Genomic DNA, 27,906 nt, shown 5'->3' on the forward strand with positions numbered 1-27,906 from the left:
GCGCCTCAGAGCATCCCGGTGGGTTCCTAAGTAATCTTTTCTTAGTCGACAAGGTCGACGACGGCTGGAGCCTGGTTATCAGCTTGAAAAGTTTCAACAAGTGGGTGGTTTACCGCCACTTCAAAATGGAGGGGATCCATCTCCTACGCGATGTGCTGAGACCACCCAACTGGATGGTCCGGCTTGACCTGAAGGATGCGTACCTGACGTCCCTATCTTTCCCCCTCATTGGCGTTTTCTGCAATTCAGGTGGGAAGGTTAGGTTTTCGAATTCACCACGCTCCCTTTCGGGCTATCCTTCGCGCCGTGGTGCTTCACTAAGGTTCTCAGACCGGCAGTGGAGTTCCTGTGAGCGCAGGGTATTCTAATGATCGTCTACCTGGACGACATGCTCTTCCTGGATCAGTCCCCCAGAAGGCTATCCAGCCAGTTGAGGACTGAGGTCGACATCTTCCAGGGACTGGGGTTTGTCATAAATGATAAGCACCTGTTTGTTCCAGTCCAGTGTGCAACCTTTTTAGGCTTCAATGTGCACTCTGTGTCTCCCACTTTGAGTCTACCCGCCAGGAAGATTGCGAAGATCAGACACGAATTGCGCCAGACCTTGGCTAAGACAAAAATTTCCTTGCGCCAACTGGCGCATATCGTAGTTCTTCTCTCGTCCTCGATACAAGCCATTTTTCCTAGGCCTTTGCACTACCGGGCCATGTAGAGCATGAAGGCGCATCCCCTCAGGAAGGGTTTGACGTACTCCCAGTCGATACCTGATGGACGATGTGAGGGACGAGATGGAACGGTGGCGTACCCACATGGAGGCGTGAAATAGTCGGGAAATATTCGGTTCAGAGCCGGATATGGTCATCGAATCCGAAGCAAGCCGCTCCGTTTGGGGAGCAAGGTGCAGAGAATTCTCCACGGGGGAGGCTGGTCCACTCACGAACAGTCATTGCACTTCAACTGCCTGGAACTGCTGGCAGGGTAGTTTGCGGTGCAATGCTGGACAAAGGACAGGGTACAATCATGCGTCCTTCTCAGAATGGACAACATCTCTGCGGTCCGGTAATTCAACCACCTAGGTGACACCAGATCTAGGATGTTGGCGAACCTGGAAGCTGGATCCTTAGATCTTCTCTTCTTTGGCAGAGAAATGGGGCCCCTTCTCTGTAGATCTTTTTGCGTCACGGCTAGATCATCAGTTACCGAGGTATTTCAGTTGGCGACCAGATCCTCAGGCGGAGGCGACTGATGCGTTCCTCCAGGACAGGCAGCAGAAGCCTTTTCCCCGTTCTCCATATCATGCGAGTATCCACGTTGCTTCGCCTCCAGCAAGCGGAGGTGGTGTTGATCACACCCTGATCGCCTCCGTGTCCTTAATAGAATTGGAACTTACCAGCACTACAGCTGGGCAACTTCTCATTACAGATCTCTGCTTAGGGTAAATCTCTCCTCCTCTGACTGCAAGGAGCAAGGTTTTGTTGTGACTGTAGACTTTATATTTAGCGTATACAGTCCATCCACCCACAAACGTAAGCCCCCAGAGTAGTCAGGCTCACAGTACCTTATAAACTGCTATCAGCATAGACATCGTGACCCAAAAGAGCTGAACTCACAGTACCCTTGTTGAAGGCCTTTCAGAGAAAGCAATATGCTTCCGCTGATTCTGTGATTTGGTGAGGCGACACTAGAGGGGAAGGGGCAAGTTAGGGGGATCCGGAATCAAGTATTCTGGCCAGTATCCCTGCACCAAACAACAGACATTACCAGAACTAGGCAGGGGGAGGAGTACGACAGGCTGGTGGTTCACAGGTAGAGAAGGGCAAAGCTAGGGAGAGCTATCACCTCCCTTCATGCTGCCAGGCTACAACTCTGCCTGCAATCTGTAATCAGTCATCCACACTTTTAATGGGTGCAGATTTACCAGCCCCAAGCAGGGAGGTTCTTATAGTGCAACCCCTTGGCTTCTGGTGCCCTTACACAGTGCCTTTAGAGAAAACAGTAAGCCTCGTTAGGGTCTGGGTACCCCCCCTTGAATTGAGTTATACATAGCAGGATTTCTCTCTCGTTTCTGGTTCTCTCACAGAACGCATTAGACAACACAGTATTCCTCCCCCCACTTCCTGTATCCTCTCACCGAGCCCTTCCCCAGAATACACTACCTTGGCGCTGGTGATAGAGCCGAAAGGGGAGAACTCTTTCCGCAGTTTTTCATCATCGATTGTGTCATCCAGGTTCTTAATATACAGGTTCACACCCTGAGGGCAGAAACAGAGCCATTAGGGGGTGTAAAAGAAAAGGAGTAAAAAGAGGGTGTAAAAGAAAACTGGCCTTAAAGGGAAAGTAGAGAATTGGCGTAAAGCTGAGAGGGGACAATAGAGAACAGAACTACAAGTGTTTTGAGAATTACCTACTATTGATCACACAAATCTACTTACCTCCAGACTATATTTTTCCTTGGCAGCATATAATATGCGAGTTAAGTGTGTTTTGTATTTTAAACAAGGATACAAAGTTATATTAATAACCATATTTGCACCAACTCAAACACACAAGAAGGGTGGGTTTGTTGCAATAAAATGTATAGTGCATGCAATCTGCAAAAGTATTGCTTTGCAGGCAGCTCAAATTATAGATTCATATGCTATGCATTAAATCCAATACAAGTTTTCATCCCTCTAATGTAAACATGGAGTCAAGAGAGGGAGAAATAAAAGGATGCAGATAAAAGAAGGCAAGAAAGGTGGAAAAGCAGCCACAGAAAACACGAGCAGAGAAACAGGAAGCGTTCCACTCGCCAGGGATTTTCTGCCACTTTGTCAAATGCAGGTCTCTCTCGGCTGAGAGCCAAGTCACACATGGGTGGAGCTGGTGTCGCTGAGTGGCCCAATAACCGACAAGGAATGGGGAGGATATAATGACATTATAGGGGGCTAGCAGAGCATTTAGGACAATCATTTCACAGTGCTTGTGCTCTCTTGGCAGATCTGATGCCCCCTGCAATGGATTTCCATGTTTCACTGTGGGGCCAAATCGTCGTCAACACCCTGCTCTTACATTTAAAGTGACATGGAAGGGGAGAAGATAGATCTTTGGATTATAATGAAATGTGGAGAACACATCCAGTGCTCTCTTTAAACACTGTCTTCAAAGAGGCTCCTAGATCTGGGGCAGGACGGATTGTTGCTCAAAGCAATTTGGGCAGAAGAGGAAAACAGAGTGTTAGCTACAGCAATATATCTGCACAGGGATGGAGACAGCTGAAGCATTTGAACGATTATCCAAAGAGTGGTACCAAATGTCCTAGCATTCAGTAAACAAGTGATTTTTACAATATTTGGTGGCAAGGGAAGAGGAATTAAAATAAAGACCATTCAAAGAGGCAGAGGTGTAGGAAGCTGGACGCAGCCTGCAAAGGCAGTGTGTGAGTGTAAGGGTACAGGACTTCTAAGGGGGGCACAATAAGTACTACAGCCCTTAGAGGCCTTCTCTGGTCACAGTGCCCTGGATACATGTGGTACCACTTACCAGGGGCTGACCAGTGGCCAGAGATGCCAATTGGGTTTAGGCTTCAATGCAGTTTTAGGAATAAAACATAGGCCCTGGGTACCACATTAGCAGGAGCCATGGGGACACTCAGTCAAAACACATCAGCAATTCAGCATAAACTGGGGGCAACAATGCAGAAAGCGGGCACTTTCTCACAAGAGGGCACTCCTACCTGGTACCTGCTGATTCTCTCCTGCTTCAGCAGCTCAAACTTCCTCTTCAGCTCCGCCTGGCGCTCCACTTTCTTCTGAGCCCGGCCAACAAACACCATTTTGCCATTGATGTCTTTTCCATTCATTTCTTCCACAGCCTGAAGGGAAATTTTTATCAATATGGATATAACACTGAAATGTTGGAACAGCAGAATCCATTGAAGCTCTAAATGATGCTTAGCTCTACCCAAAATAACACCAAAACTACAAAGACCGAGTCTCCCCATTTCAACTTAAAACTTGAGAGAACTAGATGCTCCTAAAAGGATTCCCAAAACTTCTGAGACTACGAGTGCCCTCTCATATTACATCACGACAACCAGGAACATCCATCACCTAACAGTGCTTAATACAAGAGGTCTCAAATTAAAGTGCCCAACAGCAACCCAAAATCTGAAGTAACCAGAGGTCCTGCATATGCTACTAGTAATGACCTTCATTACACAATAAAACATAATATTAAAAAAGTTACATCACCAGTACCTGGTAGCACATGGCAGGTCACTAAGCGCTGTCAAACAGTCGTATACAACTATCAATACAACGTATCTTAAATACCTTTCCAGCATTCCGTTAGACACAGAATGTATAAAATACCTGAAACATCTGCAGAGAAGGACTTTTTGCATCTTGAACACCTCAACACTTTATTTGTATTTCAACTTCGGGACATCACAAGTGAATACAAGAGAAATGTTAGTCTCTGATCTCTTGACTTATCAGGAGTACTCTTGCAGCTGTCAAGTAATGCCAGGCACACACACTGAAGTCTCAAGAGAAGTCAGATTTTCTGAGTACTTCTGAGTTAATGACAAATACTTTGAGCCCTTGGGCCATATTTGAGATTCTGTAATAACCTTGAGTTATGTTAAAGGTATTTTGACACCTTCATCAATGTAAGAGAGCATAGAAAACCCCTGATTATTGTCAAATACACTTGAGTGAAAATCTTTTTTTATTGGTATCACTTCAGTAATGTTATATACTTGTTGGAAATATTTTAATATACTAAATATGCCAGAAGTTTGGCAATATTTTCAGACACTCTCAAGGAAACCGTAATACTTAGGAACTATTGTTCCATGGTAAGAACTCTTGAGGAATGCCAGGTGCTTGGATGATATTTTCAGATACTATGAACCCTTCAGTGATGTCAGATACTCTTGATAAAAAAACTCCAAACCCTTCAGTAACAGCTAGCCTCCGCAGAGCTACTTCTGTATTTGGTAGAATTGTATAATAGCCTCCAACTACCTGCTAGTGCAGCACTAATGGTTGTAAATGCCTCTTTTTCTCTTCTCCCTCAACCCCACCAACAACCTTAAGGAGAAGGGGTTTCACCTGGTTTGCATCCTCATGTTTCTCGAAGCTGACGAAACCGAAGCCTTTAGACTTGCCGCTAGGATCCGTCATGACTTTTACGCTTAGAGTCTTCCCTGAAATCAAAGATAACAATGTTATTTGTAGCTGGGAAGACAACAGAAAACGTTTAGCTACAAGAGACCCCCCCTGAGGACCACTTGCCAAAAGCATGTTCACATAGACAGTGTCCCTATTAACAGGGGTTTGCATTCAGCATGGCTGCAACGGTCTTTCTTTCTACCTCAGCCCACGCTGAGGACTCCAGATCATTGCCTAGCAGACGTTCTAGAAGTATTGCCGTGGGCACCACCACCTTCTTTTGTCCAGTTATTGCTCCCCATTCTAAGGACACCGTCGCCATAGGATGTACCTTAGCCTGATTATCAGCATTGAGGACTGTCAGGTATTGCCTTGGGGATATCCGTTTCTCAGGCACCGGTGAGACTAGCACATTTATCCCTTAGTGCTACAACTTTAACCCCATTAATATGTGGCTGTTGTCTGAATTTCTCCAGATAACTGCACCAGACATACAGGGCAGCTACATCCACTCCACCCTCTGATAATAAAGTTGCTTCAGTGAGCTCTTTGACATGGTCAGGGTCCACCTAGAATCCCATCTTTTTGTTGGGACAGCTAGGGTTCCCAGGTTGATGCCCATTGGCGTTGCAATTAAAGGACCAAGCCTTCTTGGAATGCTCGTTTTAACCCTGGTACCCACCCGTAGACTGTGGATTGGCTTGGGCCCACCCTCCTAAACAGGTTTCTCGGGGCCTTGAGAAGACTTTCTCTCTATTTTTAAACTGGTCACCATCCTTCCCTTTGGGGGGCTTAGTAACCCCTTTCGTTTGGTCATCCCCACCATGAGTTCTCTTGGTTACCGTTGTCTTAACCCAGTGGTCTCCAATCTTTCCCAACTCTTAAGGAGAAAGTGGACCTAGGTCTGCCAGATACTGATGACATTTCTCAGGAGCACAATTACTCAACAGATGCTCTTTCATAATAAGATTATATAGCCAATCACGGTCTTCTACAGTGCTACCTTCCAACCTGCCACCTAGTGTGTCCACTGAAATGTCTACAAAATCTACCCAGGTCTGACTCTGTATTTTTCGAGTCTCCCTGAACCTGTATTCCTCAATGGCGAGTCCAAAACCATAAATCAGGGTATCCTTCATGAGGTCATATGACTCAGCATCTGCCTCATTTAGGGTCAGAAGCCTATCCCTACAAGTTCCTGAGAACCGCTCCAAGAGGAGAGAGCCCCAATACGTTTGTTGAACTGTCTCATTTCATGAGCCAGCTCAAAGACTGTAAACCATTTGGTGACATCATCACTCTCTGGGGATCTTAGGGTTGAAAGCTTCATCCTTCTCACTATTTATAATTTTGCTGCCTCCAGAAATGGGTCCTAGGCCCAGCTCATCTCTTTCCTTTATTATAGCCAAGAGTTTAGCCTCTATTTCTATCCTGTTGGCTAGTTTCTGAATATCTGCATTCTCACTATCTACATCTGGGGCACCATCAGCACTCTCAGTACTGCTTTCTGTAGGATTTCGGCTGGAATCCTCATTGACTTCATCTACTTCAGCATCCACCTCCCTTTCTCCAAGAGGAGGGTTTCTCCCTCAGCCATGATACTATCATTCTCTGCAAGCAGTTTTTGCAGATGTGCCTTCATTGGTTTAGGCCCCATGGTGAGGATCCAAGCTCGGCTGAGGATATGAAGTCTGTCCAGCTTAAGATTTCTGTAGGGCCCCAGGTTGAGCTCCTGGGAGGAACATGCTTCCTCAGTCGTGGTTTTAAAGTTGTTGGGACCTTTGTAGAAAACTACAAAAACATCTATGTACTTTCTTAAGGGCCTAACTGACTGAAATACTTTTTAAATTCCAAAATAGTTTTACTGTGGGCCTTAACACAAGGCCCTAATAGCTAGTTTTAAAACGATTTGGAAAAAAATGTAAATCCCCCAAAATATTTTTAGCTAATGACAATTTTGGAATTCTTAGTGGATTAACTTATTAGCCAAAAGGTACAGCGAATGTCTAGTCTTGTACCCTACCGGTGCACCAGCAATGTAGGAAGCTGGCTCATTATAGGATATATTAAATATTGTGATATATCATGCAAGGGGTACTGGGGTTCCCTTATGAGTGGACAGGGGCTTGCTCTAGTAATCCCAAGGTGATCTTCTCGGGGTAGTGTGGTTGATCAGCCTATGACTTATCAGAGAGGACTGCAAGACAATTGCAAATACACGCAATAGTCAATAAATGATGAACACAGTCAATAAGAAGATCCACACCAGTTCATAAAAATAACACGCATCTTTAAATATATTTAGGCACCCGATGAATACGATCACTTAAGTATGTTTTTCAGTGTATCTAATTTCGCATTTAAAAAGTCGACAGTGCATTTTTCAGAAGCTGAATGTTATCCAATGGGAGGAAAAACAAGTAAAGCATTCAGGTACAGTACAGTGACTTACTAGACCAATCTTCAGGACTTTAATTTAGTGTAGGGCAAGATCTAAAGTTACACCTGCCAGACACCATCAGCAGCACTAGGGCGCCCGGGTGCAGGGGAGCAAAACAGCGCCAGGTGCCTTATGGAAATCATTGGGGAATCGGTCTTCACGGAAAGAGGCTGCAGGCTTTGGCTGGGGGGCCGGTTGGGCTGATCGAACAAGGGGGTTCAAGCCTCACAGACACCTTTGCTCCTCCTACCCATGGGCCAGGAAGTGTGCAGAGGTGTCGGGTTTTCCTTACCGGGAGTAGTCATGGTTGACGGGGACCTGCAAACAGAGCACCCACACTAGAGATGGGGCCCCAGGTGCATAAAATGGCCTGGGTTGGGGGAAGAAGGCGGGGGAGGGTCGCTCGACTTGCCTTGCCTTTAATAAAAATAAAGAAAAAAGGCTGGGATGGGGTCTCTGTGGCAGAAATTAGCTCAGAGAGGTGGGCCCAGGACATTCCACAAGCAGTCCCGTTTACAAAAAAAAAGTGGGGTGTGCGCCCTGGGACACCCCCAAGATCGTCCCACATTGAGGGCAGCAGGGGGAGGCCCAGGGCATCCACAGCCCTGCTGGCTCCCCTGCGTGCAACCATTACGGGCGCCGTGGGAGCTGAAATTACTCCAGCACCACAGGAGCAGTTTTCTTTTACTCCCACAGGGTGACCGCAATTGAACCATTTCCCTGTCTGAGAGTGAGAGCAGGGAAATGCTTTATTCTCCCACCGAGCAGGAGCAGCTCTGTGCTCCCACCCAGTGAAAGAACTTCAGATTTTCCCTGCCTGTGCTCGCAGGCAGGGAAATCGACGTTGTCCGGGGGGTTGGGGACCATGGGATACCCTCACTGAGCCAGCTCCAGAGGATGGGTTCCCCGTAGCCATATTATGGATCAGGGAGGGATGCCACGCGGCCCTCCTCCACTTTATTGAAATTACCGACCTGGGGGATGGGGTCCCTAGGGTCATTCTATGCCCCAGGGGATGGGATCCCCAGGATCTCGTGGAGGCTTGGGAAGGGGGCTACGTGCCCCTCCGCCTTAAATTAATGCTGCGCCTCCCTCCACTGGCCCACACATGGTGGGGGACATTCTTAAATGCGCAGGAGCCAGTAATTTTTTTTGCCTCGGATTTGCAGATCCATCGCAAATTTGCAGCAAAATTCAGGGGGAGAGGGCTGAGGGGGGTGGGAAGGATGGGGCAGAGGAGGAAAGCGTTTTTTTGCCCTTGGCTGGGTCCCAGAGGGGCTCCACCACCAGGGCCTGGTTTTCAGGGTCTCTGTACCCTGCCCCCTTATGTCTTTATGGGCGTTTTCTAGGACTCTGGACTGAGTTCTGAGTCCCTAAAAGGCTGCCACAACTTCCTGGTTGAGATTGGGGCAGCCAATCAGATCTCAGCAGGAGATCTGTCGGATCCACAGATGCTTTGCGTCCCTTTATATAAAAACATTTTTAGCACTAATTCCTCAAAAACTACTGAACAGATTTAAACCAGAACAGAAGAAGCACTCTTTCTGGACAGAGATTTAGCTTGCTGCCAAATTTGGTGTAGATCCGTTCAGCAGTTTGAGCTGTAGGTGTCTCTAAAGTTCCTGTTTAAAAATGAATGGAAAATTTGTTTTGGCGCCCCTTTAACGGATCACCACAAAACTTTCTATGTGCAAACTCGTCAAAAAGTAGCACATTCGGAAAGCTTTTGGGACATTCGTCAAATGGCGCAAAAGTTATTAGCATAAAAAAAAAGGCATTTCCAATGGAAACACAATACTAACTACCCAGTATATATATATATATAAAATTATTGTTTCAGGGTGCCTCACTAGCAGCACAGATCATTCAAGTAAGGTTTGGTTGGGATATCCACAGACACTACTGGAAAAGAGGAGCAATGCTTTACTTGCACAAAAATTAAAGGCGTCTTGACAAAAGATTGGTATGTAAAGACAGCAAAGTGTGAGCACAGACACTATGGTGTGGGGAGAAAGCATAATGTTTTGAGAGCATAAAATATAGAGAAAGGAGAAGGATTTCTCAGTGGATCAACAGAATGCAGTGACAGCGCCCATCCCCTTGTGTGACGCACCATACTTGCTAAAGAGCTCCTTCAGCCGCTCATCATCCATTTCATCCCCAAAATTCTTGATGTAAACATTGGTGAATTCTTTGGCTTTCGCGCCCAACTCAACTTCGCGCTCCTTCCGAGACTTGAAGCGCCCCACGAACCTGAAGGTACAAATACAATATGGTAAGAGCTCTCAAGAGTTAGAAAAAAATGACAGTGGTCACTCTGGTTTGAGAGGAAGTTAGCAAGGTGGTCCATAATACTTTTTATCTAAACTGGAAACTTTTTGCACCTGTTTGGATAAAAGTCACTCAGTACAAGAGCGAGTTAGGATAAGGGCTTTATTTTGGAGGAAGTTGGGCAGGATTAGTATAACAGTCGCTCTTCCAGGTAACCGAATTAGGCGAATGTCACCCTCCAAGGTCCTAGAAAATAAGTTAGGCTTAGTCACTCTTTAGGGGGATTGAAAAGGTGGCAGATCAATGCCTACTTTCCTTGATCAGATGCATGGTGTGATGCACTTACACTTTGCGATCATTCAGTAGCATGCCGTTCATTTTCTCAATGGCGCGATCTGCAGCATCTTGGGTCTCAAAGTGCACAAAGGCATAGCCCTTGGAGCCATTCTCATCACACACCACCTGCAATAACACCAAGTAGAAAAGAGTAAGCCAAGAGCTGTGGTGATCAACAAGAGTCATCTAAGAGCTTCAGGTATCATTCTGAATTACTTGTCCCTTCTGATGGTCAATGACAGTAGGTTGGGTTGCATCAGCTGTGACATCTTTCTTCAATCGGAATTACAAGAAAGAAAACTGGCCGATACATGCGTGGCCTAAACAAGTAATGGGTCCTAAATCATCCCTTTACTCTGGAACAGACACTCCATTGCAGCGCTTGAATCTATTTGGGTTGCAAGGCAGAGTATACCAAGACCTACTCAGGGAAGGTGGCGGGGCTCATTCACTGGTACACAGTAGTAAAACTCATTCAGTCCAGTCTGTGCTTTTTTTTAGAAAAGGAAATGTTCTTTTATTAAACACACACTGTTTGATACTATGCAGTAATTTACAAACAAACACAAGGCTGGTGGAAATACTTTTGATAACATTATACTTGACCCCAGAAAAAACAGTAACCCTCCCCATACAACACAGGACAACTCATATAAGAGGGTGTCACTTCAAATGAAGCAGGTCTACAGCCTTTGTCAATGTTATCACACTTAAAGATCAGAATCATAAGTCCTATTGCATCACTATCACTGACTTCAGTACTCATAATCCATCTGCAATCTTTATAATTAATACGCATTGTAACGACTTGCAGTTATAACAATTAATAAAGCATCGCAACCTTTCCTGAAGAATCAGTACACTCTGCATTCATAACATAGCTGAATAAAACATTCCAAAATTAACAAAACGTGTCTGTGACTTTATTTGACCAACTTGGGACACAAGCATGCATCCAGGGAACCAACCAACCAACCAAGAGTGGTCACTGCACTCCTAGATTACATGATACATTTTTCAGCCTTGAGAGTGCCCGATTTGTTGGCAGAAAACCTGGGGTGTAATATTTACTTTGACCTTGTCCACTTTGAGTCACTTGGTAGAATTCCCTTGCGGGGGTATGTGATGCTGCACTCCCATGCTCTCATTTTCGTTGGTAGGGCTGAACATCTGCAGGACATTATGGGGTGCTCCCACAAGGGAGGGTGCATTTTGTTTAGGTGCTCCGACACCTATCTGCCGGGGCCATGGGATACCTTTCTCTTCCCCCACCCCCTTGGCCCACAGAGGGCTGCCACCTTTTTGTGGTGTAATATTAGTGTGCCTCCTAAGGGGCTGTTTGCCTCTCGCCCCAGTTTATAATAGGGCAAGGGCGCAAAAGCAAAGTGATCCGCTCATTGCATAGGGCAAATGAGGGAATGCCCTCTAAAGAAAGCACCAGTGATACATGTGTGCCAACACTATCAGTATTACAGAAAGGGCAGCCCACTGTGTCCCGGCCCGGTGGCAGTATGTATAATAGGGTGCCAGAAGTGCAAGAGGACTACCCAGTGTTGGTTTGGAACCTGGACATATATTTTGGAATGAAGTTACCTTTGAAAGTCTTCGAACCTCAGTAGTCAGTACTACAAGTGGCAGTAAGGCTTAGCCAAAGAAACCTTGGCAAATCCAACAGGTGCGTCGTTGCATGCAAGCCTTTTGTTTTTGTCAGTGCTTGTTTTGTCACGTTTTTTGCAAAACGTTATAGTTGACTAAACTGCTGGGCCCACCTAAAAAAAAGCTAAAAGCAAAAATATCCTTTTGTTCTTATAAAGCCCTACTAGTCCCTGGCACGAACTGCATGTGAATGAGCTCGTTGTGAAGGGACACATATTAGCCGCTCACATTGAAGCTAGCCAAGTGGGATGAACCACTGCCCCATGCTGTATGCTGTATGCTTTGGTGGGCAGATGACAAATGTGAATGACACAATAACAGACCAATGGGTCAAGAGATCTAACAGAAGTGCACATCAGTATATTACAAATATAAGTTTAGTCAAAATCAAAAGGACCTGGTTGATGCCAGACCTAAAAAGGGCAGCAATCATGATCTGCAAAATCAGTACAAGAATTCAAATTCATCCAGCTTTGGAGGTTGTGGCTTCCAGGAGCACAGATTCACGCAGGGTTAGCCACATTCTTAACCCCTTCGATTCAGATGACGAGCTCAGCTCGTCATCACCCACGGGTGGCGTGTGCTGATGACGAGCTGAGCTCGTCATGTAACGCGGAAAACAGAAAAAAGCCGCGCAGCGCAAAAATCGCCGCAGCAGCGATGCGGTTAAGGGGTGGGGAGTGGGGGGTTACACCCATCTTAACCCCCTGGATTTTTCTTTTTGAATACCCTGGTTTCAGCCTTTTAATGTAAAGCAGCCTCAATACTTGAGTTTATATGACAGTAAACTCACGCTAAATGGACTGAGAAGGCTAACCGCCAGCGTCAGCATTTTAAGGTAATGCGGCTCAGGGCCGGACTGGGAACCAAAACCGGCCCTGGCAAAGTGCTCGGCCAGCCCCCAGGGGGCTTGGGGGTGTGACCGAGCTCTTTGCCGGGGCCGGTTTTCGGCCGATTTCGTTACACGGCCGATTTTGCAGCTTCGCTGCAAAAACGGCCGTGTAACAAAAACGGCCCCCAGGGGCCCAAACCGGCCCCCACCCTTGCGGCCCACCGGGGGATTGCCCGGTGCCCGCAACGGCCAGTCCGGCCCTGATGCGGCTGCTGTGCAGCTAAGGTAAGAGGTTCTGGGCTGCTTACACCCAAACATGTGAGCACACATGCGTGCAGCTGCACGTTAGATTACAGTCCTGCGCAGCCCGATATATGTGTACAGCTAGCTGGTCATTTACTGAAGGTCTAAGGTGCTTACACTGTTTTATACATTGTTTAGGTGAATATGCCTTAAAGTACAGTTTTGCGCTACTTGGGCCTAATGGGTCCAGTGAGATACCAGTCTAGGGCTAAGCAAGTACCTCGAGTGTTGATATAGGGCTATATGTACAAACACATTTTCCCATAGACACAGAATGGGTAAAACCCTCTGATACATCTGGCACATAGTCTCTAACATCATATCTACATTGATAATGACGCTTCAAGGTTTGTTATGTCCATGGCTAAGCGCATAATTATATTACAGGCCTTTGCACCCCCCCCCCCTTCCCACAACCCTTGGTGGGCCAATTAATTAACTCCCCAGCAGGAGGATAAACTGCTTCCCCAAACAATCCCAGCCCAGCAATTAACAGAGCTTGACCCAGTACCTTTGAAAGGAATGGGTGGAGAGGAAGTCTGCATCTGATAATTAGTCTGTTATACTTTACCTGGGCGGAGGCAGCCCAGGCCCACGGAAACAAAGGAGAGGACAAAACTTCTGGATCCAACACAGAATGGGCTTGTCTTTGAAGTTTTGGTGGGAAAGGATCACGTAGCTGTATTGGGGAAGGGCGGTCCTGAGACTCTGAGGGACGCTCTTTCCACAGATAACTTGAAGCTGCCATACTGGATTGTCCTAGAATGCTGTGCAGGAGGGTTGGGACAAGGTTGGAGTGATGATGTGGCACACTAGAATTGGCTGGGGTGCTTGGCTTCTAGAACCTTTCTACCCCCACTTAAAAAGACCTGCAGAAAGGAGAGACAGATCATAAGACACTGGACCTGGGAGCGACGACAATGAAAGGATGAGTAACTGGAAGGAGAAGCCACCGGATGCCTTGCAAGGATGGACTTTGGAGTTGACCTCCAGGACTAGGATGGTCAGTGGCACTGCCCCCTTTTGTGCCCCGTGAGGAACAGATGGGGGAATGGACCTGCTGGGGAACCCTGGATGCTTCCCCTAGACCTTCTGTGAACTGACCCTAGATTCCGCTGCTGACACCAAGGTACCTTTACCTTGAGAGATGGCCAGGAGGCAATGTTGCCTGGGGAGTGCAGCAGGCTGAGTGATCTGCTTGCTGGCTGTGGTGGAGCTGTGAAAGAGCCCCTCCCCCCTCCCAACTGGAAGAAAGCCTCAGGAGTGCAGGCGAGGACAGGTCTGATGCAGGGTGCCTGAAACCCCAGCTCCCCACGAAAAACATCCTTTGGAGTCCAGAAGGCCTGAAAATAATGCTCCTGGTTGGATAGTGATGGCCACGAGGAGCACAATGAGTACACAATCCGAGAGTTTGGCCCTACAGGGCCAATGTTACAAGCGTTTTAAGCTCAGTACCCTAAGGATCAACTGAGAGCAAAGGGAAAAGTGTGCTCTGACATCCTTTCAGAAGATTCTCTTGTGGAGGGCCTAGGCCCGGCGCAATAACATAAATTTATTATTACTGGGAGGGGGCATGAGTGGGGCTCCCTCCTGGGCACACTTTTTGCCCCGCGGGTCCACAAACTCCCGGGGAACTGGTACATTACGAGGGTCCTATGCACCCCACTGCCCGGGACCGAAGCAAGTAAAATTAGCTTATCTTCTCTTTGTGGTGCCCCAGGAAGAGAAGGGGCACCACCAATATTTCTCGAGAGAATTATGGGGGGCAGCAGGAAGTGCAGCAGCCCTCTAGCAGATTTTCACAAAATAGGCTGAATGTCTGACCTCAAAGAGGTTACCTTGCTTTCAAAGCACTCAGAGCTGGAGCTTTTGCCTTTGGGCTCTGGTTTGCGGGGGCATCTATTGATTGGTCCTGAGGTTACAGCTTAATGAAAGTTCAAATTAAAATGTAAAGCCCTGGGGCACATTTTTACAAACAATGCTTTATTAACAATGGTAATGACTGACAGTGTAAGGTTTCATAGTATATTGAATACTATTGAATGTTGGAATTATCCCCATTAACTTCAATGGTGGGTTGGAATATGTAATGGATATAAATACCATTACCATTGATTTCAATAGTGTTTAAATATTGACTCATAACATGTGGCTACATTTACTGATGTGGTGACACCCTGACAAAGCCAGTAGGCCTGCCTTATTGGTAAGAACATCCCCTTATATTGCAATGTTGCATTAATGTAGGTGCGGGGTATAGTTGTTATAGGGTTCAGGATCCACTAGGGTTAACATGATATTAGGGGCATCAGCAAAGGTATTTCCATCTATCAGATTGCACACATTTGTAATTTAATGTGTAGTATTTAGTAGTGTGCATCTAATAAAAGTTCTTCTCCTTTACAAAAGAAAAAGCACCAGCTAGACAATTCTTTATTGAGTGTTATTGCATAACAACGAGCGTGGATTACTAGCCCACACCGCCTTCCTTGAGGCCTTGGACTGCTCCACTTCGCTACCGGGACAGCGTTAAGTGCTAGAATGGGGTACTTGGTTTCCAGTAAAAAGACAATTGTGAACTAATTACTTGTTAAGGACTCACATCATCAGTGAGTGATACATACAGGTGAGCAAATATGTGGATGTTGTCTCAGAGGTTGTATGGCATTACAACACGGGCTTTTACCACGCGTGCCATTACAACGCTGTTTTTACAACGCAAGTCGTTACAATGACTTGCGCTGTAAGCGCTGGATAGTGGAATAGTTTAATTTTCTATTCCAACTCCAGTCCACGTTACAGTAGGGAAGGTGTTGGAATAGAAAATTAAACTATTCCCTATCCAACAGCGCCCTCCAGCGCAAGTCGTTGTAACGACTTGCGTTGTAATGGTAGCGCGTGGTAATACCCGGGTTGTAAAGGCTGTTCCCCATCTCAGACAATGAGGCATTTGTGGATGAGAGGTAAGATTTCAATACGACCCGTGTCTTTACAGAGATCCGGAAGAGACTCCGTAAGAGTCTGCATGGATTTTACTTCATTCACTCCTCAGTGGAGAGGCAACCACGTAGTGTGCAACTAGATCTGAGCTTCCTCTGACAGCTTAAAAGCAGAAGTATGCAATTAAGATTTTAACTTTCACGCCTTTCTTTTGATTTGTTAGGCCAGGTGACTCAGGGGCGCCAGAGCGAGAGGCAATCATATCAGAGTTTCTGCAAAAGGTCACTTTCTGTTCTCCTCAAGGTTGCTAGAACTTCTGTACACAGAACATTAAGAGAATCTCTGGTATCAAGAAAACAGTGGGCTAATTAGTACTGCACTAGCTACAAGGGCAAAGCAAGAGAAACGATACAAGTTGGTTGCAGTTAAGAGTACTCGGGTTAAAATCAAATGAGAGAAGGGCACCCTGCGGGAAGGGGGAGGTTTTGGACAAAAGGAAGTAGGATATATGCAAGTGCTGGAAAGGAGACAGAAAAGGTGCAGGAGAGAGAAAAATAGAAAGGATTACTGTTTAGAGTAGGGTGCCTCACAGGAAAAGAATTTGCAGAAAAGAGGATTGCAGAAGAAAGGGATTTTTCATGCAGGAAGGGTAGAAGCGACTTGAGGTAAGGGAACAAGAAGTCCCTCCAAAAGGAGAAGAGATAAGGCAGGACATAAAGAAAACCAGGACCTCCTGCTTGCAGTAAGAGAACCGACAATAGAAAAGGGAAGGTTGAAGAAGAGGAGGAGCAAAGAGAAGACTGCACTTCAGGTAAAAACCGAATGGAGGAGGGGATTCGTGCATCCTTTTTGCAGGAGGGAAGCAAGGCACTGAAATGGGGAAGAAATACTAGGAAGACCAGTATCCTGCTCTTCAAAGGTTGTGGGATTCCAGCATGAAAGAAAACACTAAGTGGTAGGGTTTCTCGGGTCACATGCAAGGTCTCTGTGCTAGTCCTGGGAGGAATAATGTAGAGAAGGCTTTCTAAGTGCTGGCCCTGAGAGTGCGAAATTGTAGAGACCCAAGAAGATCCTTTCACAGAATAAAGCCTATTAAGATCCTAAACAAAAGGCCCAACAGAAAGGAATCTTGACGCAGAGCTGAGAGAAGTCTGCTCGGCCCACCTGTGAAGACCATCTAGTTAATTTTTTTATGTGAGAGACCTGTCAAGAGGTCTTGCCCTGGAGGCGAGGAGTCCGAGGTGGGCTACATAGTCTGGAGGCTGACAAGGCTTGAGATGACAATCGAGGCTAAAAACAACAGCTGAGGTGACAGAAGTTCATAAGACAGTGACCAACAAGACTCAAGATAACTGATAAGGTTCTCAGTGACCAATGAGACTTGAAGTAATCGATAAAGCTCAAAGTGACAGAGAAGACTCTGACTTTGTGAAGCTGAGTAGTAACTAAATCGGCTTGCAGTCACTAATGAGTTAAAAGTAAATGATGAGACTCACATAGACGGACAAGGCGTGCAGTAACGGACAAGGCGTGCAGTAACCAACAAGCCGTGCAGTAACCAACAAGATGTGCAGTAACCAACAACAAGATGTGGAGTAACCAAAGAGGCTGCCAATGACCAACTAGGCTTGAAATAATTGAAGCAATCTCAATGTGACCGATGAGACTTGCAATGACTGGTGCCTGCTGCACTTACCTTGCAGGACAGAATGTTCCCAAAGGCTGAGAAGGTATCATAAAGTGCTTTGTTGTCTATTGACTTGTCAAGATTCTTGATGAAGACATTACCAACCCCAGATTTACGCAGGGAAGGGTCCCGCTGAGACCACATGATGCGGATAGGTTTCCCCTTGATCACGTCAAAATTCATGGTGTCCAGAGCACGCTCAGCTGCAGAGAAAGGAAGGGGGGTAAGATCAGCAGCGGCTGTAGAGAAAGGAAAGGGGTAAGATCAGGAGTAGCTGTGGAGAAAGGAGAAGGTGAGAGCACCAGTAGGAATATAAACAATGGCAATGGTATGATCCGGAGCAGAAAGAGAAAGACAATGACGTTCAAGAGCAAAGAACACAATGACTAAGATCAGGAGCAGAGAGAACACAAAGCCAAGAAAGAAACAAAAACAGATAAGAGGCAGGATCAGAAGCAAGCAAAGAGTGAAAAGGCTAGAATTAGGAACAGTAGTGGAGAAAGGCAAGAGCCGAAGAACGAAATTACCAGGATGATTAGGAGCAGAGAAAACAGGGACTAAGCTCATTTGCCAGGAGGAAATGGGATTAGGTCTCAAACAATAAAAGCAATGAGAAATTATCACACACAGAAAAAGGAAAGATGCAATATCAGAAGCAAAACAGAAAATGGGTTTGATCAGGCGTATGAAGGAAAATCTGTAGCAGGCATAGGAAAGGGATTAGGGCATAGAGCAGAGAAAGGTCGGGAGCAGCTGAAGGTGCTGGATTTCATTACAATGAGTGCAAATTCTTGATTTTAAAAAATCTGTAAATTACTGGGGAAAGATCTTTAGGCGTGTAAAAAATGTCCTATAAAAAGTTTGAACCGAGGTTCTTAAAAAATAGCAATGCAAATACAACCCTTGAATTCGCTATGGCAAAGGACAAGCTAGACTGATGGGAAGGAGTCTTTTAAGCACTGAACTGACACAATGAGAGTTCTGAGCAAAGAGCTTGATCTTCAGTAGGTCAAAGTAAGTCCGAGAACGTCTCCTCCCCCTTAGCCATTCCATACATTATGGACTTCTGAGTCATTCAGGGGTAGGTGTTCAGGGATAGTGCCATGCGGTTTCTGTGTCCAGAGATAGAATCGGATCTAGGAACAAGGTGCATGACCAGCCCCTGCTCAAAGCAGGTAGTGCAAGAACAGAGAGGAGAACGACTCAGCATCTATGACAGCCCAAAACCAAGACTTGCAAAGGGTGGAGAACCTATCTAAAGAATCAGGATGGATAGGAGTTTAGTCTTACATCATTGTGAAATATGGAGAAATTCTGAAAAGTAGCGAAGTACAAGAAGGATGTTCCTCAGACGAGAGATTGGATGGACAACGTTTTGAGCAAAGAGATATTCTATTAAACTGTGGATGATGGTGGAGGTTCTGGAAAGCTGTGGAGGATGTATGCAAAATTAGGAGCTTGTATGCAGCGTGGACATAATATTCTGTGAATTGTAAAGAGTGTAACAATTCTGTAGGTTGCTGAAGGATAGGAGCCAAGTTCTGTAGTGTCATAAAACACAAGAGCGACTTCTGTGTTGTTGTGAAAGATGTGAGAGGAGTTATTTGAATTTGTGAGGAATAGAAGCGAGGTCTATGGATCTAGGAAGGATGCAAGGGGAGCCTCAAGAAAGCTGTAAACGGTGTTCTGTGGAGTTGCGAGGGATGGGGGAATCCTGTGGAACTGTTAAGGAAACTGTGAACAAATGGAGAAGACTCAAGAGCTGTAAAAGGCAGCAGATGTGGGAAAACAGAAGACCTTCTGCAAATTAGTTAGGGGGGAGTTATGCATAGTTGTAAATCATGGGAGGAAATATCTGTATATTTTGAAGGTGTAGATTTGTGATGGATGGGAAGTATGCTCTACACTTTCGAAGGATGGGGAAGTGCTGTGGAGTTCAGAAGGGGTAGAAAGAGTTTGTAAAGATGCGAGAGCAGTTCTGCAGATTTTGAAACATGCAACAGTTCTGTATAGTTGTGAAGGATGGGAGGTAGGAGATAGAGTTCTGTGTGATGGGGAAATGTAAAATTGCTGAGAAGGATGGAAGAAGTGTTCTGTGAAGTTGTAAGGATGGGTGCAAATTCTGTGCAGTTGCGAAGGAGCCTACCTAGAATTGTAATGGGTAGAATTGAAGTTCTCTGGAGTTGTAGAGATTGGGAGATAATTTGGTATGGACAGATGGCAAGGCAGCGAACAATAGGTGCAAGTTCAGTGAAGTTGTGAATGATGCAACACTTCTGTTGAGCTGTGATAGGTTGGAGGGACGCTCTGAAGAGTTCGGAATTATAATTAACAATTTAGGCACTGGATTGGAATAATGGAAGTCTGTTCTACACACAATAATTTCTCTTAAAGCTGTGAGATAATTATATAGATTTCTTGAAGAACTGAACTAAGTTTTGCAGCAGTGGGAGAGAAAGCCTGTAAAGGTATGCTATGGTATCTGTATCACACACTTCTATAATGTTTATGACATCTTCGTGTCTCCATAGTGTGGGCAGAGTTTCAATATGTAAAAGATGTCAAATTGTGAATCATTGTGAAAACAAAGTGAGTGGTGATAGAAGTGGGTCTAAAGAGTTGTGAAGCATAAAAATTGTGTTTGTGTGATGGATAAGATCAAGGTTCTGCGGAGGTGCATGGTAACATATGCACCAGTGTGTAGGATGGAGGACAAGGGCTGCAGAGATGAGGTGGAAGATGTGTAGCTGCCATGCATGACAGTCATTTAGAGATGTGAAAGGGGGATGATCTGGGGTTAGACTGATTGATAAGGCAGCTCCCATGTACAGCCAACTTAGAAGACAGCACTAAGCAGTTTGACGAATCTGAGACTGTTATTTATAGCGAGGTGAAGTCCCTGAAAGTGACCTGCTGGCAAACGCAGCAGAGATGATTGGCGACCATGAGTACCTGTTTAAAAACTAGCATGAAGGAAATGAACCACCCACCAATCACATGCTCTCACGGGAGAGCTACAATTCATTCTCTCCTTTTATTGTCTCACATTACAGTCACAATCAATCGTACCTTCCTTAGTACCCTGCAGTAGACTCATGTATTCAAGAAGCAGATCAAGGACGTGTTATTTTTTTTATTAAAATGTATATATACTAGATGTTTAGGGCTCTGGAATTATACACACATTCATGACCAAAATATGTTGTATAGTTGATTGAATTAGGCAGCCACGAATGATCATTGTGTAGTAGGTGACTAAAAGTAATTACATTGCATGTTCTGTGAATATACTGTCCAGCTATCATCAGATTCAAGACCAGAATGAATCCAAAAAATTAATAATTTCTTTAGAAAATAGGTTTCTTAAAATGAACTATATCTGTAATTCATCTGCAATTAATGATTTTCTCTTCCACGGAAGCATGGGAGCCCCAATTCAAAGGGGTGCCCTCCACTTCCCACAGAAGACAAAACTATACGCTGGTTTGTGCTGCGCATTTTGAGGATGCAGCTATAACCTGTCTCTGTCAATAACTCAATTACTAGGTCTTCAGGTTTTCAATGAAACTGTAGCAAATTTTTGTCTCGATCATATATTAGGTAGGGGTGTAGTCCACAGCCGTGGTGAGCCAATCCTCATTAAAATTTGTAATAAAAGGGCAACTTTTGGAGGAGGAGCTTAGCGCGCATCCAAGATGGTCGCGTGAGCTGTGAGCTCCCGAGAACCTCGCCGCCTCCACAGTCTATCCTGGCTTGAATCCCGTTTCTGATGACTGGTTCTTGTTGCTGATCTAAATGGCCTTTTTCAAAATTTGAATCAGATGCCGGACACCTGAAGTGCTCCTTCCTGAAGCCTGAAGGCCTACACAGTGAATCATCCCGGGACTTGGGCATCCGAAGCACCCCTAAAGTAGTTGAACAACAACGGCGTATGGAAGGGGACGACTACCCGGGGTCTACTTTCGGTTTCGCTTTTCCTGTCTAAGGAGGCTGGGAGACGGCTGCTTCTTGATCAAGCTGGCCTGTATGCGCACCCATTTGACTGCTCTTCACCGGCGCCCTGCACTTCGATTTCTCGTTGGTTTTCCCCGTGGGGAGCCATTTTCACCAGGTCCCAAAAGCCCCCAAGGGGCGCGCAGCCCACCATGGCGGGCAAGTCAGACAGCGACAAGCGGTCACTCAAGAACACGAGTCGTGGTGGCATTACTCAGACCACCATTATGGACCGATTTGCGCGCAACAAGGGCTCGCCTAGCGAGACTGGAAAAACCCCGGAGGACCTTGGTGGTGGCCCCCCTGAGCCAGAGGAGCTGACTCTTCGAGACGTGATAGGCGCCATTGCGAGTATGAAGTCATCGATGGGTCAACAATATGAAACGTTGGCGGCCAAGATCGACACTGTGGCTGTGGATGTAGGCTTGATTAGGGCGGACTTGGCCAAGACTAACGAGAGAGTCAGGTTGCTGGATATCAAAACGGCCAGCCTCACCATAGACGTCTCCGATCTCCAGACTGAGATCCGGACCCTTCAGACCTCGAGTGACCAATTTGCCCGCCGGCTTGAGGATTTCGAAAGTCGAGCTAGGGGCAATTACGTCCGCATCGTCGGAGTTCCGGAGTCCTCAGCCGATCAATCGACGGACCTACACGTTGAAGATTTGATCCTCAACCACCTCTCTCCTAAGGTCCTAAGTAACCTTTTTGCGGTGGAGCTTGCCATAGAGTTCCGGACGGAAGATGCAAACAGGGGGCTACGCCGCGACCCATCATTGCGAGGATCTTCAACTACAGGGACAGAGACGCCATTTTGCAGGCCTCAGGGCTAGTGGCCCCACCAAATTTGAGAATGCGTCAATCAGCTTCTACCCCGATTTTACTCAATCGGTGCAGAAACAGAGACTGGGATTTACTGGGGTAGACTGAGAGACCTGGGCATGAAGTATGCTATGCTCTTCCCCACCCGATTGCGCATCGAACATAATGAGCGGGTCTTGATTTTCGATATGCCAGAGGTGGTCAGTGATTGGTTGGACACACTATCGACGCAACGGGACCAGGAGGAGTAGGGACACCGGCGTGTGTCACCATCGTACCGTGTTGCGGTGGATTGTTATCCCTTTTTGGGTCAATGACACTCTTACAGACAAACCCTGGGGCGGCGGGGAGTTCGGGACTTTTCCTCCTCCTGGGGTGTTTCCTTTTCTTCTCGAGTAGGGTGACAGGCACACTGCAACTTGGGGTGTTTTTTTGTTTTATCGCAGGGGTGCAGGGTGGGGGGTTGTTTGTTCGGGACATTTTGGGGGAGGGGTGGTTTCATTTTTTCTGTTTTCATTGTTTCAGAGGCTACGTATTGTTGCATAGTTTGATCTGTGTTTCCTTCATGGGGTTCGGGGGACCCTGCCACTTTTTCCGGGATGGGGGTAGGGGGTTGAGAGTCTTAAGTTGGAATGCCAACGGCTTGGGGGACAAAATAAAACGGGGGATTGTACTTCAATATTTAAAACGCCATTCCCCTGATGTCGTATTACTGCAAGAAACGCACTTGGTGGGGAACACGTTCAATGCTATGAACCGGAGGGGCTACCGGTTGGTTGCACACTCGGGATTTACTTCGGGCTCCAGAGGGGCTGGCGTTATGGTCCGTAGTTCCCTTCCCTTGGAGATTGATGAAACGATATTGGATGAGAGGGGGAGGTTTGCGGCCATTGTTGGTAGGTGGGAGGGGAGAGCGGTCGCCATCCTTTCGATATATGTCCCCCCGGGTTTGCAGGCCACCACGTTTGTCGACCTGGGGAAACTGTTGTTGAGGCTCGCTGAGGGGATTCTGGTGGTTGGAGGGGACTTCAACTCGGTTGTGAGCGGCCTGGAGGATCGCCATCCTCCCCGGGCTCTCACACCGTCGCAGTCCTGCCTGGGTGGTTTCTTGGAAACGTTTGGTATGGTTGATTGTTGGCGGACGCTTCACCCCGGGCAGGCTCAATACACTTTCCATTCCGGGCCCACGGGAGCTTGGCTAGACTTGACTATATCCTTGTGTGGTAAGAGAGGTCCAACATTTGCCTAGAGGCATCTCGGATCACTCCCCGGTGTGGATCCATATAGACCTCCATCTGGACGCAGGGGGCCAAGTCGCCCCGATCAATCCCTGGCATCTCTATGTTCCAGAGACCAGGGCTGGGGTGGTTAAAGCCATTGATCACTACTTTGTCGAAAATGTGGGATTGGTGTCTTCGTCTGTGTCCCTGTGGGAAGCCTTTAAAACTGTTATACGGGGTCAGACGCTATCGCTGATCGCCAGTTCTAAGAGGCGCTACAATGAAGAGGTTGAACAACTGGAGTCTGATATTGTAGCTTTGGAGGCAGATCTTGAGTCTGGGGTCACGCGTGATAAGGTACATGTTTTGCAACTGAAGCAGTCGGACTATAAGGCCTTGGTTACGAATGCTGCGAAAGCTATGAGTCGAGAGCAGCAGGGCCGTTTGTATGATGTGGGCGACAAGGCGGGGAAGTTGATAGCTTGGCTGGACAAGAAAGAGAGACTGAATCGAGTGGTGCCGGTGGTTGAGCGAGTGGATGGTGTACGTGTGACAGATGTAAAGTATGCATCTTGTAAAGCGCACTGCTGCCCTGAGGCATCGTTGGGCTGTAGACCGCTGGGGAACCCGTCCTGGCTATCCCTGTGAGATGGTCCCTACTGGGTATCTCCAAGGTGAAACCAGGCATCCCTGGCGAATGTGGGGGGCCGTTGTAGAGATGAGGCAAGCTAATGCCCAGAGTTGTGATCCCTGGTTAGAGTAGGCACCAAGGCGAGAATTATCGAGTCCGCTGACCCTGGTCCACGACCCTGCCGCGTCGGGAATTGAACCCTGGTCCTGGGCCGTTCTCTGCTTCCGAGTCTGCCGCCTCTAACCAGTGAGCCACACCACGTTGGAGATCGTGGAGGAGTTCACTTGCCACTTTCGAGAGGTGTATGCGCCGGTCTCGGACCGGCCGGAGGAGGACTCGCATCTTTTGCTCAGGGATATCGCTTTGTCCTGCTTGTCCGAATCTGACAGAGAGCTAATGGAGGCGGACTTCTCCACCGATGAAGTAGCGCTCGCTATTCGCTCCATCCGCTCCGGGAAAGCCACGGGCCCGAACGGCATACCCATCGAGCTGTACAAGTTGTATCCGAACAAAATGGCGTTGTATCTTCGCTCGATGTTCTTGGAGTCCAGGGAGAGGGGTTTGCTTCCCCGTGATCAGCGGTTGGCGTCTATCGTGGTGATACATAAAGAAGGAAAACCCTGCGAGTTGTGTACCTCATATAGGACCATTTCACTTCTCAATGTGGAGCCTAAAATTCTGTCAAAAATGTTAGCTAATCGTTTGATTAAAGTGATTGGTGACTTGGTGCACCCAGATCAGTCTGGCTTTATTCCGACCCGCAACACTGCGCTGAATTTACGCCGTCTCCACGGCGTGCAGGCGAGAGCGGAGACTCTGCGTGAGCCGGCCATTTTGGTCTCTCTGGATGCCACTATGGCATTCGACACAGTGGAATGGCCGTACCTGTGGGCAGCTTTGGCGAAGTTCGGCTTCGGACCGGTCTTCATTGGATGGATCCGGCTACTCTATGAAGAGCCCCTAGTCCAGGTGGTCGTTAATGGTAGAGTGTCGGCTCCCTTTGTTCTAGGGAGGGGTACGCGACAGGGGTGCCCTCTGTCTCCACTGCTTTTGGCCTTGGCTTTGGAGCCCCTAGCCGCTTGGTTGCGATGGGAGCCATCACTCAGGGGTATCAGGTCGGACTCCTGGTTTTGAAGACCGCACCTCAGTTTATGCAGACAACATTCTCCTTTACCTCACTTCCCATCGGAAATCTCTGGGGGTGTTGTTCGACGTCCTTAGTTCCATTGGGAGGAACTCTGGTCTAGTCATCAACTGGGGTAAGTCCTGTGTTTACTCGCTCACGGACGACACGCCACTAGTACCGCGCAAATGCCCAAAACAAATTTCGCCTTCCGGGTTCAAGTATTTAGGTATATATGTCTCGCGTGATCCTGCAGTCAGGCATCAGCGCAATTGCTCCCCCCGCTTCTCCGCTTAAAAGCAGATGTGAAAGCCTGGACCAAACTGCTGCTGTCCCTAGTGGGCAGAGCAGCTCTCTTTAAAATGATGTCCCTTCCTAGATTTCTATATGCGCTTCAGAACACCCTGGATCTTGTGCCTTCCAGCTACTTCCACGAGATCGAGAGCCTCCAAAGGAAATTGCTGTGGATGGGACGTCCCCGGATTGCCCTGGCCAAGCTCACGCTGCCTTGGTATGATGGCGGTATAGCGTTGCCTGATATCAGACGCTTTACTGGGCCTCACAATTAAGCTCCGTCAATCATGCGATGTATGGCCCAGCTTCTAACCCGGCTTTTGCTATGGACAAATGGCTGCTGCCGGGCGGGGACTACAACAGGGTACTTTACTCTAAACGGTCAGATGCGGCGTTAACGGGGCCCACCAAGGTTGCGGTGCGGGTCTGGTATAACGCTAATTCTACGATGGGCTGGTCGGACACTATCACTCGAGCGACTCCACTCTACGCTGCCGAGAGGTTAGGCAATTTGTGGACCATCAAGGGCTTTGAAAAATGGGACCTCATTGGTATTAGTAGGGTGGGGGACCTTTGGCGGAAGGACAGGATAAAGACTTTTGATGAGTTGCAAATTGAATATAAACTTAGCAATCGAGAGTACTTTCGATACCTGCAGGTCCGGCACGCCATTTCCTCGGTCTCTCCCACTGGCACTCTTATTCCGGAGTCCTCACCCCTGCAGGACAGAGTGCTCGACGGCCATGTCCCGGACAGTACGATCTCCCTTATATATAAAAAACTGATAAATGACCGAGCGGACCTTCTTTTACAGCTCCGTACGGCCTGGACCAGCGATGGACTGGAGCTTGACGATGAGGATTGGCAGGCAGCGATATCCTCCCCGAAAGAGGTGGCAATCCCGGCCCGTCTGCGATTGGTGCAATTGAAAATCCTACACCGAGTATATATGACGGGTCCTCGATTGTTACGTATGGGGTATGCTTCGGATGGCTTGTGTAAGCGCGGGTGTGGAATGGTGGGTACTTTCCTTCATATTCTGTGGGAATGTCCGGCGGTGGTGTCTTTCTGGAGTCGTGTGCATGGTGTTATGGAAGAAGTGACGGGTGTTCCGATTTTGCCTGAGGCCCGAAGGGGTCTACTGAATGTGTGGGAGCCCAATGACTACAACGTGGCTCAGACGCAGTGGGCCACCCTGGGTAATATGGTCGCCAAGCGTGACATTGCGCAACTATGGGGGTCGTCAAAGGCACCCAGTCTGTCGGCCTGGTCCAGAAACATGGACTGGTGCATGTTTCGTGAAAAAACAGTCTACGTCGCTCGGGGCAGGCCCAAGAAGTGGGGGAGGGTGTGGAATCAGTGGAACCAATACCGTGGTGAGATTTGTACTCCCCTTTTTGTGCCTCCACTGGAAGTGTTGCACTCCCCTTAGCGCGATGTTCCTTCTTGTCTGGATTTTGGTTCATATATTGCTGGCTTCCTCTCTTTCCCCTTTCCCCCCCGCCTGCTCTCCCTATAGCCTTTCAACTTCACTTGTTGCTGTGTAACAGCCTTGGATGCGGTACTCCCTCCCCAGAAGGATCACTTGTGTATAAGCTTTGTGTCTAGCCTCCACAGTTATTTCTCTTTTAGTTTCTTGGTTTGTTGGTTTTCAAAAAACGTAAAAGAAAAAGACCTTATTTCTCCTGTGATTCAATGTATGGCTATGACATGCTTGTTTACTTGCCACCGGGCCCTCGGGTTGTCGGCTAAAGTGCCGTGTAATTCACTCATCAGTTTCTGTTCCTTGGAAATGTTGACAGCCGACCCCGAGTGGCTGCATGCTTGATATTGTATAACTATTTTTGTCAATAAAGGTTTAAAAAAAAAAAAGGGCAACTTTATCTAACTGAGCAGTAGTCGATTGTAAGGAGCATGTAGGTTATGTGTCCTGAATCTCGCGTGATCTCAGCTCACGAGGTCCCAAGCAAAGTGGCCTGGATTTCAGTTATGAAGCCGGGGCAGCTGGGGCCAGCAGAACACCACAGCATAGCAGGAGACCCTTAGAAAACACATAGGTAGTATCAACAATAAGGTAGTATCAAAAAGATGGCATTGGCGTATTTCAATTTGAAAACCTTGATTTGAGCTTTTTAAAGAGGTCTGGATGGAAAATCGGTTTTGTAGGTGGAGACTATTTAGTGTGGAAATACATTAAAGACC

At 47.2% G+C, this 27,906-nt stretch overlaps 1 protein-coding gene across 5 annotated transcripts in view; it reads right to left on the minus strand.

Moving 5' to 3' along the window:
• PABPC4 (poly(A) binding protein cytoplasmic 4) overlaps positions 1 to 27,906 on the minus strand; it is a 129,869-nt gene that overhangs the window by 59,767 nt on the left and 42,196 nt on the right. For 3 of the 5 annotated variants that reach the window (XM_086955754.1, XM_086955750.1, XM_086955751.1), the window contains exons 2-6: positions 10,214 to 10,329; positions 9,710 to 9,849; positions 5,097 to 5,191; positions 3,716 to 3,853; positions 2,157 to 2,252 (exon numbers count right to left, since the gene is read on the minus strand). In XM_086955754.1, coding sequence (XP_086811880.1) covers positions 2,157 to 2,252; positions 3,716 to 3,853; positions 5,097 to 5,191; positions 9,710 to 9,849; positions 10,214 to 10,329 — 585 coding nt within the window. Of the gene's footprint in view, positions 1 to 2,156; positions 2,253 to 3,715; positions 3,854 to 5,096; positions 5,192 to 9,709; positions 9,850 to 10,213; positions 10,330 to 17,630; positions 17,861 to 27,906 lie in introns of all 5 variants that reach the window. The other 2 variants (XM_086955753.1, XM_086955752.1) reach the window with 2 other exon arrangements.

Source organism: Lissotriton vulgaris, chromosome 2_1 (genome assembly GCF_964263255.1).
Source record: "Lissotriton vulgaris chromosome 2_1, aLisVul1.2, whole genome shotgun sequence".
In the NCBI taxonomy this organism is placed as follows: Eukaryota; Metazoa; Chordata; class Amphibia; order Caudata; family Salamandridae; genus Lissotriton; species Lissotriton vulgaris.